Consider the following 13,834-nt stretch of genomic DNA (forward strand, 5'->3'; position numbering starts at 1 on the left):
ATAAAAAAGGTAAAGAGAAAGCACTACCCACCAGGCACGGAGTCAGTGCCCCCTTGGGAAGCCTGCGCCTGCACCACCCTCCACTCGGAACAGAATACCCACAGCCGCTTTCCAAGCCAACATTTTCATGCAGCACAGTGAACTCTCCGAACAGAAGTCCACTCTCATGGAAGCCAGCCACAGCCTCGGACAGGCCCGTTTCTTCCAGCTCCCAACACAGCCCGGCGTTCCGCCTTTCTTTCCGACTGCAGCCTGTGGTCTCTCGATCCACTAGGCTTTCAACAAGAACACCTCTCAGGGCCAGTCCCCCAGGGCTGCAAAAGCTCCATGAGGCTGGGCGGCCCGCAGGGCCGGCCCCACAGGTTGCAGGATGCCAGGCAACTCCAGGCCAGCGTGAGCCTGCCCTGTGCTCGGACACCATGGCCAAAGACACGCACGCCATCGCGGCCGCTTCACTGCCGGCAAGTGTGGAGGAAACGGGAAGCTTCCCTAGCCTTTCTGTGTGTCAGATCTAAACCTCTGTCTCTCTTATTCATAAGTAATTCACCTCCAGGCCCATCCAACTTCATCCTAGATGACCACTGTATATTGAAACCGCAAAGACGGGAGCAGAAAAATAGTTTTTAAAAAATCATCCCACATCAGTACAGGAACGCTTTACTTGCTAACTTTGACGCCGGCGTCTCTGAAGGATCCCCATCGAAGGCCGGTCACTGCGAACACGGGCTGTTCCTTTTCACCCTGGAAGTGAAGTACATTCATCTTCAGTTAAGGATTCCAGTTACTTAGAATGCTCTACAGGTAAGTACCCAGCAAATGCTCAGGGCCTACTTTTCCTCAAACCAAATTCTAGAAAGGATGTTCAGAATCTCAGAAATTAACTGAGTAGTCACTAAAAGGACCTGAGTAAACAACACTGTAAAATGAAATTAATTTTTCTGTAGTAGACCTCATGAATCTGCTGGCCAGGAACATGTTACCGTACTTCAGACTTAAATTATGAAGTGGCTGACTACACTGGCCCTTTGACCAGTCAGTCACAGAGTCGGCCCGAATTTCTCCTCTCTCAGAGACACGTCCAAGGCAAAGCTAATTTAAGCCTGCATTCTCTTTAGAGGTCCAAGAGCTCTCAAGTCAGAGGAAAATCCTGGTACTCTAAAATGTTTCACCTGAATATCTAAAACTAGAGTCAGGTCTCTGTCATAACAAGTCAGAATAAAAAGTGATTCGGATTTAGTCCAATGCTTTATGGTAAAATATCGCATATTACAATCACTGAGTTACTAATAAATCTATGAGTTAAGAAATAGAAAACATGCACAGTCGAGCTACTGTCTTTAAGAGCTTGTACTTCTTGATGGACCTTCCTTAGAGTATAAATATATGTGTGCGTATATGTGTATATAGATCCAGATATATAAGACATAAAAGGTCCTTTTCCCATAGCTCAGAATTACCGCCAAAGCCCAAGACTCTGCCCACATTCTAAACGGAGCTGTCACATGTGAGAACACGACTCCCCAGAACTTGCTAAATGGGGGAAGAATCAGTTCGATTTCCACAACCAGCATCAGTGGAAGATTAAGAACTGGAGGACCCTTGACACTGTCAAATGCTGGTCTGGAGAAAGGACGTGAAGTCTTCCCCTCCATCCCACTCTGATGCCACGACACCGAAACGAAGTGAAGGATTTGCAGGAGAATCATGCACTAATAGGGGCAGCTTACAAGGATAGACACGGGCCTCTGGTCCTCGGTGTGTACCTGCCCAAGCAGCACATGTGCTTTTCTGTCCCTGCACCAGCTTAAGCAAGGAGGAGGGAACTCGGGCGAGAAACGGCGGCGCACAGAGGTACTGATGAGGCGCCTCGGCCCAGCACAGCAAGGACATGCTAGTGTCCCGGGGCCAAGGGGATGTTGTGGAACACAGCAGGGCCTGGAACCATCCAGATGGTAGAAAGCTCACCAGTTTTTTCATGGAATCATCACTAATGAATACATATCCCATATTAGGGACTAGCAATACAAAAAGTATCTGCCCTCAAAGAGCTCCCGGTGCGAGGGGGGTGTGCAGACACAAGGATGACGGCACGATGCAGCGGTTCACATGACGCAGACAGACGTCGAGGTTTATGAAAGTGCAGAGCAGGCGTGTCTGTGTGCGGCTCGGGGGAGAGGGCAAGGAGGCCGGTGGCCGGGGAAATACAACATTTATAAACGTTTATGTTTGTAATAATAATATAAACATTTAATTTATAAACAGTTTTTATCAAAAAAAATTAATACTACATTAAATTTTAAAGAATAAAGTGCCTAGATTGAGGGAGGTTGAGAAGCATGGAGAGACAGAAAAGAGAGAAGAAAGGGTGGCCCAGCGTCAGGGAGAGAAGCAGCACTGTGGGAGTTTGCAGTATCTACAGGAAATATGGGACTATTTCCCCCAAGTGTTCCCGAGGGACTAGGAAGTGTCACAGCTAGTAATGACAGTAATGACGGTAGAGGATTCCGTGACGAAAGGAGTTGAGAAAGACCAGACTCCTTGGTTTGAAACACGTTTACTGCAGTTCTTCTTAGGATCTTTAATATGTTAATGTACATTATAAACTTCCAAAAGGAGAAATACACAGTTTCCCTGAATTGTTAACTACACCCCTTCTCTGGGAGGCATTCTGCATAACTAATATTCCTCGGGAAAGGCTGAGCTAAAGCATGCACTGTCACACCACGTCCTGGTTTAGTACTCAAGCCTTCCCAACTGCTGCACTAAGAATATTTTCTCTTCCTCTGGGGGGGTGGGGGGTAGGAATATTCTGTTAAGATTAGCTGCAGAGCCTTGTAAGCTCAAGGTATCATTGATTTGAGGTGCTACTCCTAGCTAGGGGTGGGACTCTGGACAATAGGAAATGAGTGTAGAAAGATCTAGAGAAGCCCAGCTATCAGCCAGATGGGCACAGAGCCCCAGGGTTCAGGAGAGGCCTGGGGGTCAGTAATGGAGAGAATGGCCCCTGTTGGGGTGCACAAGAAAGATGAACAAGGGCAGGGAGACAGAGCAGAAGCCGACAGACAAAATACCACCGGATGTTAACCCGACGAAGGCCCGGGCGACAAGAGTATCAGATGGACAGGTCAGTGAACAAAAGCAGACACAGAAGACAGGCACACAGCCAGATTTTAACAGCAAAGAAGATATGTTGTCCCAAGTCATTGACCTCCTGGAAAGAGAAAATGGCCCAATGGTTTGCTAAAACAAAACAAAACAACACAAAACAGAACAAAAAACTAACTCAGAATTCTGGTTGGAAGAGAAGCTTAAGGGACAGTGAAAAGAAAGCCATTTTGGTCAACTAGGTAGGTAATTCTTAATTCCTGATCCAGGAATTTTAGGAATTCTAAATAAAGAGACAGAAACAAATAGAAAAAATTCAGAAGTCCTGAGATTTTGCTCAGTGAGGGTCTTAACAGAAGAAAGCCAGGAACGACAGAAGAAAGGGAGAAATTCTAACTTCGACCAGCAGCCCTATCCTCCTCTTTGGGTTCTGGGTTGACAGGTTCTAAGAATTCAACTGACGGAACAAAAAGAAAGAACTAGAAAGACTTCCATAAGTCTTTCCAGTAATTACTTTCAAGTCAAATACTAGGCTTTGTAGATGTCTACATGGGAAAATGCCTTCAGAAATCACAGGACCAGGTGCCACCAGTGATACCACCTGGGCAAAACAGTCACATCAAAAAGCAATGGACCATAAGACAGAAAAATCTAGATTCTACTTCTGTCTAGCATGATTTGTCATTTTTTTCACTCTGTCAAATGAAGATACTAACAGACATCTTGTCTTAAGCCGGAGGTCCAAGCGAGACACAAGCGCACAGTGAGCACTGCAAAAAGCTAAACACAAAGCATCACGATAACGTCCAAGGACTGGATCTTCAGAGACGCTCCAGTTATTTATGTTTAACTGGCTCTGAGTTTGTTTTTTAAAAGAAGAATCTGATATCAGGCCATAACTATAATGCTTCCCTCTATATTCTGAAAACAATTTCCAGGAAGAAGGAAGACCAAGAAGACAAAGTCAGCGTCGTGGTGCCTCAGAAGCCACAGTGGAGGCTGCTGTGCTATGCTTCCGAGGAACTACTTGTGAAGTTTTCTGCTTCCTGGGCTGTGTCATCAACATACAGAGCCTGTGGCCAATTTGATACAGGTTTCATTAATTCACAAAATCAGTACATTTGGAAGAAAAGAAAAAGAGGAGATAAGACTTTTAAATATAAGCACAAGCCACAATTTTCAATTAAATCCTAACTACCCTGGAGTGTATTACTTCTCACGCACTTATACGCAGCCGTCAGTCACCTAGTTATTAGGAGATACAGCCTGACTCACCTCTTCTGGTAAATAACATTTTAATAAACAATTTGGCATAGATGCCAATCTGTGCTGCCTTCCTAGACTAGAATTTCTTTCACACAGCCCTTCCATTTTGTGAGAATGACTTAGATTTACTATACGCTAAAGAACCCAATGCAATTTAAATCACTTTTATCATGACCAGTGACGTCAGGGTGGGGAGTCCAGACATCACTCCAATGAAGAACAAAAGAAAACAAAAGGAAAACAGGCTGTAAGCGCATAGGTTCACCAACTGCAAACATGCGTCTGGCCAATGCTATATAACTAACAGCAGTATTTCAGGACTGAAGTTCGGAATCGTGACACAGTGTGGAACCTTCTTTCAGAGATAGCAGGGAAACTTGAGTGAATATAAAATGTTCGGAGCCTCTGAAGGGCAACCTGAGTGTAGCTGGTATATTTTAGGACCGACTCTGAGTAAATGACAGGGCTCACTGTTCATAAATTTGTTTGGCATTAAGACTCAGACTTCTCAGGCATCTGCCCTTTTGTGGTGGGCGGGGCAGGGTGGGGAGCGATGGAGGGGTGGTTGATGAAGGAGGAATAGCTACTTAACTACTGCATAGTGAGGGTATCTTTGTTTCTAGGAATTAAATTCTTTTTAAAGAGAGGATTCCGATCAGGAATCCGGAATGGCTACTGGGTCTTCTTCCTTCCAAAATTTTTCTTTTAGAAAAATGTCAAACCAAGAAATTGTTTAACATATAATGAACACTGTTTATCTCTCTCAACTACGTTCACCAGCCACCAACATTTTCCCCTATTGGCTTTATCTGGGTGTGTACATTTTTTGTAGTTTTGTTAAATCATTTGCAAATAAATGGAAGACTTCATGGCCCTCACCCCTAAATATCTGAGCATGCATCTCCCAAGAACAAGGAAAGACATATGTATAATGCTATTGTCATTCTCAAGAAATCTAGCATTGACATATATCTAATATACATTCTGAACTAAATATCTGATTGTTCCAATAGTATCTTTTGTGGTCTTTACATTTTTCTAATCTAGGATTTTGTACTGGATTTAACTATATTGCTTTAGTTTCCCTAATCTTGAAAGACTCTATCCTCTCTTGGATTTCAGGACATTGAAATTTTTGAAGAGGCCAGACCAACAGTTGTTTTTAGAATGTCCTATAATTTGGATTTGATAGACTTTTCTTCTCAGCATTGTTTCAGTTAGATTCAGAGAAGTGGACATTTTAGGCAAGAAACTCCATAGGTGATGTTGTATCCTTCTCAAGAGATCACATGAGGAGGCAGATACTGTCCATCTGTCCCATTACTGGTGATGCTAGGTTTGATCACTTGGTTACATGCTGTATCCTGGGTCTCTCTACCTTACGTCTTCCCCTAAGTAATCATTTAGTAACCTGTGATGCTTTAAGACCATGTCGATATATGTTCCCCGATAACCTTCTAACCAATGGTTTTAGCATCCACTGATGATCTCTATCTGAATCATTTCATTAGTGATTGCAAAATAATAACTATAATTTCTTCTGCATTTACAAGCTGGAAATTCTCTAATATTAAACTGTAGGCCCACAGATTCTTCATTTTTATTTACTGCATATAAGCCATTAGCATTATTATTCTTTTGGATGTTCAAACTGTCCCACAGTTGGCCAGGTGGATACCATCGGCGAGCTCCTATGTATTTTCAGGTTATTTCCATTAGTTTTTGAGTAGCTCTTGGCTCTGTTCTCACCTTGTCTCTGAAAGCCCTCTCTTCACAGAGTCCTGGTTTCCTTTATTAGGGAGCAATATTTCAAGACCAAAATCTAAGTGCCAGGTGTGTCCATTACTGTGGGGTCTCATTGCTTCTAAGCCCTTTCAGTGGGCATAGGCAGCAAATATTTTTTTAAAACAATTCATGAGTTCATCTACAAATCAATAAAATGTTAGACAACCCAACAGAAATATGGGAAGTTCTGCTCCCATCCAGGATGTAGGACACTCCAAAGAACATTATCCCCTCCCAAAAATGAGAAAAAGCCAGATAATCTACAAAATCATAATTTTTCTTGACCCCACCAGAGAGGGAGCTGAGACTGCAGGACAGCCAAGTAACCTGAATTCCAAAGACAAGCCCCTCCAAAGGATGGATGGGACACGAGAGCAAGCGGTGGCCACCATGCCAACCGTCACCGTCCCAGTCACTGCTTCGTATTGCTGGCTCTTCTACCATCCCAAACCACCACAGAAGACAGTGAAATTATGCAGTCCAAAGGTAATCACTGGAGGAACTAAAAATAGTGACACTATACTGAGAGGAGATCTATAGGAATTCTTAATTATAACAAAGAGGTCAAGGTTAGAATCTACAACTGATAAATCAAAAAGCAATATCATAGACTTTACTAACAATCAACTATACACCTGATCATGGCTATGATGGTAACCCTTAGGTTTGGTGGGGGGGATGTTTAACAAAATTTTAAAAAGTAGCATCATAAGCATATTCTCTAGTGATAACAACTAGAATAAACAGGTAAATCCTTCTTCTCTGAGAGTAATGCTTGGGATAGGAAAGGATATTAATTCACTGTAACGCCATTTGAACTGCTACATCATATTTTCTTCAACATGTATGTGTGTATTACTTTGGTAATTTTATCAAACTCTGAAAAAAAAAAGACTCTACCTTGATCTGCAAGACATCGAGTGGAACAGTCTCTCCTTTCACAATGGCAAGGGTGGCATCTGTAATATGTCTAAAAAGACAAAGGGAAGAGATGATCATGTGTGGAAAAACAGCACCCCCCACCCCACCACACACAAACAGACAGACACACACACACACACACACACACACACACACACACACTCCTGCCCAGAGAACTAATAGGTCGGGAAAAAGACCTATTCCTTCAAAATATTCCCAGACAGCACAACAAATGATTATTAAAAAATTACTGATACAAATATAAGGGAAGGCTTTGGCAAAGAGAAGTTTATACAAGGCACCAATCATTTGTTTACTTCACAACTATTGAATCTCTACTCTGTGTCTAACTCTTATCACTGGAAAATATGATACTTAATATTAACAGCATCTTTCATTCATTCCAAGAAATTTAAGCACTTGAAAAAATACTATTTGACTCTAATAACCTAAAAGGTAACTAAGGGATAGGATTTGAACTATCTCAGCAAAATATAATCTGGAACCCAAGACCTATTCCTCTGACTTCCCAGGATTACAAGGATGTAATTTTAATGGCTGTACTTTCGTTCATAGACATAAGACTATTCCTACCTACATTCTGATCGTCAGTTAAAAAGTCTATAGGTAAGAAAACCTGGTACCATTGACAATCATACTGGGCATGTGAAAAAACTATGCTAAGCTTAAAAGCAGTTCTAGGGTTCATACTCTAATTAGATCCCAGGTTAGACACACATTAAGTTACAACAGTCAGCCAAAGAAATATTAAATCAACAAGTGGCCAGACAGTATTTGCTCTTGCAGCAGAAAGAATAAGTCAACCCACATCAAACACTTTCCCTGCCCAGCCTGTCCACCCCTCCGGTCACTTACGCACTGTCTCTTTGTTTGGCTGGCTAGTCTGTCTCATCCTTCAGATCTTCGCTGAAACGTCGCTGTTTACCCTAACGAGCCTATAGGCCCTTCCGTATAATTCTCTAGCACTATGGAGTCTGAGATCAAACAAACTGAGGGTTTGGAGGGGATGCAGGTGCGGGGTTGGGTAAACCTGCTGGTGGGTATCATGGAGGGCACACACTGCACGGAGCACTGGGTGTGGTGCATAAACAATGAAGCTTGGAAACTGAAAAATCAAAATTAAATTTAAAAAAAGAAATGGGTTGTCTTACTAAGTTGTTGCTGCATTCCCCTGGTATTAACATGTGTCCCTATTCCCTGCATTTCCTAAAAATCTCTATCTGATTCAGCTTGGTGTGTTTGGCAAAAATACTCCAAAGGTAGCAGTGTGTACTTCCATCAGAGGTGTGTACTTCTACCAGTAAGTAGATGCATCTCTTTGCTTTTTTGTGTGTGTGACAGTAGCAACCACTGATAACCAATAGCTATATTGGTTAACAGAGTTGCAAAATAGTGATCTTTCAATCCTATCATTCCTTCTAACTTATCATCTGGTCCATAAAGAGAAACTTTCCCTCATCAATGATTTAGGTACCATAAAATAGAGGTCATACGAGAAAATCAGGGTAAATGTTTGATTTCTTAATTTCACCAATTTTCAAAATAATAAGCTGATATCCCCGGAGCCTCTAAAAAGGACCAATGAGTTTTTCACCTTTATTCCAAAGTATCACTACGTATTCATAAGTATTTTTAAATATGTTTTATATGTTTCGGTGCATTATAGTTATTAGCCTTACTGATACTCAAATAGTCCCAAATGAATGAGTTTCAAGGGTGGAGTATGAGGGTCAGTAGATAATCAGAAGGAACAGTGAGAAAGAGCCGCCAAGGAAGGTCCCTATCAATGTCAGCCACACTGAGGAACAACTAACAGCTCCTCTCTAGCCCTTATTCACATAAGTAGAATTATCTATGTTTGAAAGAATAAGTTTAATATAAATACAATTTATGCATAGCAAATTCCATCCTTTTAGGCACACTGTTCTACAGTTTTGGACAAATGCTTTCACTCCTGTAACCATCACACCACCAAGACATAGAACATTTATGACATCTCGGAAAGTCCCTTCAAGGCCCCTTGTGGCCAACCCACGTGCCCCACCACCAGCTCCTGGCCAACTACCGTTTCCTGTTTTCCAGAATGTCACATAAATTGAAACAAAACATATGAAGGCTTTGCAGTTTAGCTTTTCAGAACTGCTAGCATGAGTATGAGATTCATTCATGCTGCCGAATGGTATTCCATTCTATGGACTTACCACAGCTTATCCACTCACCAGTTGATGGATGCTGGCACCATTCCCAGTTTTTGGCAGTTACAAAGGAAGTGACTATAAACATTCATGTATAGATTTTCATATGGACATAGGACTTCATTTCTTTTGGGTATATACCTAGCAGTGTGATTGCTGCTCATATGTTTAATTTTATTTTTTTTTAAAGATTTTATTTATTTATTTGACAGACAAGTAATCACAAGTAGGCAGAGAGAGAGGAGTAAGCCGGCTCCCCGCTGAGCAGAGAGCCCGATGTGGGGCTTGATCCCAGGACCCTGAGACCATGACCTGAGCTGAAGGCGGAAGCTTTAACCCACTGAGCCATCCAGGCGCCCTTCAAATGTTTAATTTTAAAAGAAACTGCCAAACTCCTTTCCATAGTGGCTGTACCACTTTGCATTTCCACCAGGAATATGAGAGATTTAATTGCTTTGTGTATTTGTCAGCAATTGACCTAAGGTTTCCATCTGGTTTGTTTAAGCCATTCTAACATACACAGCTAATAGTGGATTTGATTTGCACTTCCCCAATGACTAATGATGAACATTTTTTCATAGGCTTATATGCCATCTATGCCTTTGGTGAAGGGTCATTGAAATATTTTGCCCTTTTATTGGCTGTTTATTTTCTTATTATTGAGTTGAAGGAGTTATTTGTATACTCTGGATACTAGTCCTTTACCAGATATGTGCCTTACAAATATTTTTTTCCCAGTCTGCAGCTTGTCTTTTCATTTCCTTAACAATGGTTTTCAGGGGCACCTCGGTGGGTCAGTTGGTTAAGTGTCTGCCTTCGGCTCAGGTCATGATCCCAAGGTCCTGGGATTGAGCCCCCTGTCACTGGGAATCTCTGCTCAGCAGGGAGCCTGCTTCTCCTCTCCCTCTCCCCCTCCACTCTGCTTGTGTTGTCTCTCATGCACATGTTCTCTCAAATTTAAATCTTAAAACACACACACACACACACACACACACACTTTTTTCAAAGAACAAACATTTTAAATTTTGCTAAAGCCAAAATTATTCTTTGTTGTTTTTATGGTTTCTGCTTTTTGTATCCTAAGAAATCATTGCCTTGGGGCATCTGGGTGGCTCAGTCGGTTAAGTGTCTGCCTTCAGCTCAGGTCGTGATCCCAGGCTCCTGGAATGGAGCCCTGCATTAGGCTCCCTGCTCAGTGGGAAGCCTGCTTCTCCCTCCCACTCTGGTGCTCTGCTTGCTGTGTTTGCTCTCTCACTCTGTCAAGAAAATGAATAAAATCTTAAAAAAAAACAAAAACAAAAAAAAATGACAAAAAAATCACCTAACTCAAAGTCACAAAGATTTTCCTCTAAAGTTTCAGGTTTTACATCTAAGTCTATGACCAATTTCATGTTAATTTTTACACATATGGTTCATTTTCTTGCATGTGCTTAGCTAACTACTGCAGCACCAATTGTTGAAAAAACTGCCCTTTCTCCACTGAATTGCCCCGGCAACTATGTCAAAAAAAAAAAAAAAAAAGCAAGTGTCCAGATATGTGTGAGCTTAATTCTGGACATTTTCTTCTATTGATCTATTCATTTCTTCTTTTGTTAACACCACACTGTCTTGATTACTGTAGCTTTAGAAAATAAGTCTTGGAATCAGGGTAAGCCCTCGAACTTTGTTATTCTTTTTTGAACTTATTCTGGGTAGTCTAGTTCCTTAATTTTTCCATATAAATTTTAGAATCTACATGTCAGTATCTATAAAAAGTCTTCTGAAATTCTTATTGATATTGTGTTGAATTTAGAAATCAATTTGGAGATAACAGACATCTAAATATTGAGTCTTAAAACCCATGAACACAAATATCTCTCCATTTTACTGTTCTCTAGATTTCTCTCTTCAAAGTTCTGTAGTTTCAGCATATAAATCGTACACATATTTTGTTAGATTTATCCCTAAGTATTTCATGTTTTTGTAAAGCACTGTTTGTACTAGAGTGTCTTTATTGTTGTATTTTAGAAAATATAGTAATTACTAAGAAAGTAAAATATTTATTGTGTCTAGCACTTAAATACAACTATAAGAAAGGAGTCACTTAGGAAAGCCTGGGTGGCTGAGTCGGTTAAGCATCTGCCTTCGGCACAGATCATGGCCCCAGGTCCTAGGATAGAGCCCTGCATCAGGCTCCCTACTTTGCCAGGGAGCCTACTTTTCCCTCTCCCTCTGCCTACTGCTCCCCCTGCTTGTGTTGTCAAATAAATGGATAAAATCTTTAAAAAAGAAAATTAAAAAAATGAAAGGAGTCACTTAGAAATTACTGTACTCTCCATTCAAAAAAGTATAGTTTCTCGTTTAATATGGCTTCTCCTAATCTATTCTGCTCTGTACAGTTCTGGTTAATAATGTCAATTTGGTAGAAAAAGTCACCTTTCCATAGTAACTAACTGGAATATCTATAAAATGTCTTTTCCTTTAAAAGTGTTTTGCCTTAGGTGAAACAGCAAGAGAATAGAGTGTTCTCTTCGATCAGCTTATACCGTTTTAATTATAGAATTGGTCTCAGTAACTGTACAGCCACCCTATTTGTTATCTACTGTTTTCCATACTAAATTATCAATAAATAGGCATAAGGTCTTCAACGTATCCAGTAAGTTACCAAGCATAATTACCTGTTTACCTAACAAGTCCTTATTTTAACTTAACAATCTTCTGAAGTAAGTACTGTTTTGGGGCATTTGATAAAGGCAGGGAAAGAAACCAGGGCTCGGAGTGATTCAGTACAATTCTCAAGACGACAGAGAAAGCCTGTGGCACGAAATTCAGCGGCAGGTCTCGCTCCAAGGGTGTACTCTCTCACCTGGCAAGGCAGTTGCGGCCGTACCAAAGGGCAACCCCACAGCGAACAGGCCTCCCCCTCGGGCGTGACCAGGCTTAACATGAAAACATCTAAGTCAGGAATTGCAACCACTGGAATCAGCACTTCTGACAACGTTGGGTACAATTTAAGACAATTTAAGACAAATATACACGTCAACTCAAACACCTAGATTACATTCCGGGCTCCGTAGTAAGCAAAACCAAGGTTAAGAAACAGCCTATTTTACTTTCCAATATTTCTCTATCAACACATCCTTACCCCGTTTTTTCCCTCCAATATAGATGCTATCTGGGAAGTAAGCAGCAGTTTAGAAAATGAGATTCAATCTAGGAGAAAGCAAGAGGCATGATCCCAAGTTGAGATTAATCTGATAGGAAGACATTAATTCTGAAGGAAGCTATTAGAAAGGATCCAAGAGCTCTGCACTGACTCTGAGTGGTACTGAGTACCGTGAGGGCTTAGGAAGCACTTTTGAGAGACTGACCTTAAAAACAACAACAACAACAAAACGCTGCAACTGAAAAAGCCTTTTAATATTCATTTTTTTCCCAAAATTATACGGCAGCACACAGCTACAATACAACTACAGATTTATCATGCCCCAGCAGTAATTGAAAGTTCTAGCTAAAGCAGCACTGTAGCACCAACCAGCTATTTTTTAGAATTATTTACCCACAACATTCCAAATGCAAGATTCCTTTTTCTCCTGTAGTAATTATTGTACAACAAATCTTGATAGCAGTGCAAAAAGCAAAGCCTTGTACTTTCAAATGGCCTTAGGCATCTGCCATGTTGAGAGGTCTACAAAATTCTGAACCCAGGGCAGATTTACTTAATTACCTCAGAGCCCCGGGGCATGCTTATAAATTAAGTTTTATAAATCTTTAAATTTTAAATAGAAGCAGCAACAACATTAGCTTAACCCAGGGAAAATCAGCTCCCCAAAACAAAAGACCTTCCAGAAATTAAGACCTTGTGGGCAGCCACTCTGCGCCTACCTGGCTTTGGGATTAGGCAAGGCATTCTCTAAGGAACATGGTCTCCCTCTGGATCACTGACATATTGGGAACATTGGGGAAGCAGTTCAAATCATCTACATTGACATAAAGCCAAAGACTAACTCTCTAAGGTAACCAAGACCCAAACCAGATAGAATTTATCTCACAAAAGCAAAAATGTTTGAATAATTCATTATTTGTTATACCCATCACCCCTCAGAAATTCTAAACTAAGAATAAAAAGCCTGGCAAACCGAAATGCCACATGAGGCTTCAGGATGCCTGGTGAAGAGGGGAAAGCCCCAAAAGATGAAGGCTTGAAGCAGGAGCCGTTTTGACAAAGACTGATATGGGTAGGCCTATGGTTAGGCCTTGTGTCTGACATATGGACCAAGACTTTTATGATATATAGAGAGAGAATTGTTAAAAGATATAAAATGACTCCTAAAATTCTAACAGCAAAAGTAAATCCACAAAAACCAACCTAATCAATATCCCAAAGCAGGAAAAAAAAAAAAGCCCAACAGAAAATCACCTATTACCATTGTCATGATGTTAGAAGGTTATATAACCGAAAATGTTGTACGAAGATTTTAATTAATACCTCCAACAAGTATTTCTTTGTTGGCCTCCCCCAAGTGCGTCACAAAGCTTGCATGAACGATGAGACGACTGAC

General features: G+C 41.1%; 1 protein-coding gene across 5 annotated transcripts in view; it reads right to left on the reverse strand.

Moving 5' to 3' along the window:
* The window catches only part of AGK (acylglycerol kinase), a 73,105-nt gene that overhangs the window by 18,101 nt on the left and 41,170 nt on the right, over positions 1-13,834 (reverse strand). For all 5 annotated transcript variants that reach the window (XM_082693861.1, XM_082693860.1, XM_082693863.1 and 2 more), the window contains 2 exons: positions 7,057-7,126; positions 662-741 (listed from right to left, as the gene is read on the reverse strand). In XM_082693861.1, the coding sequence (XP_082549987.1) occupies positions 662-741; positions 7,057-7,126 (150 nt within the window). The remainder of the gene's footprint in view (positions 1-661; positions 742-7,056; positions 7,127-13,834) is intronic.

This window comes from Mustela nivalis (genome assembly GCF_964662115.1).
Source record: "Mustela nivalis genome assembly, chromosome: 12".
NCBI classification, from domain to species: domain Eukaryota; kingdom Metazoa; phylum Chordata; class Mammalia; order Carnivora; family Mustelidae; genus Mustela; species Mustela nivalis.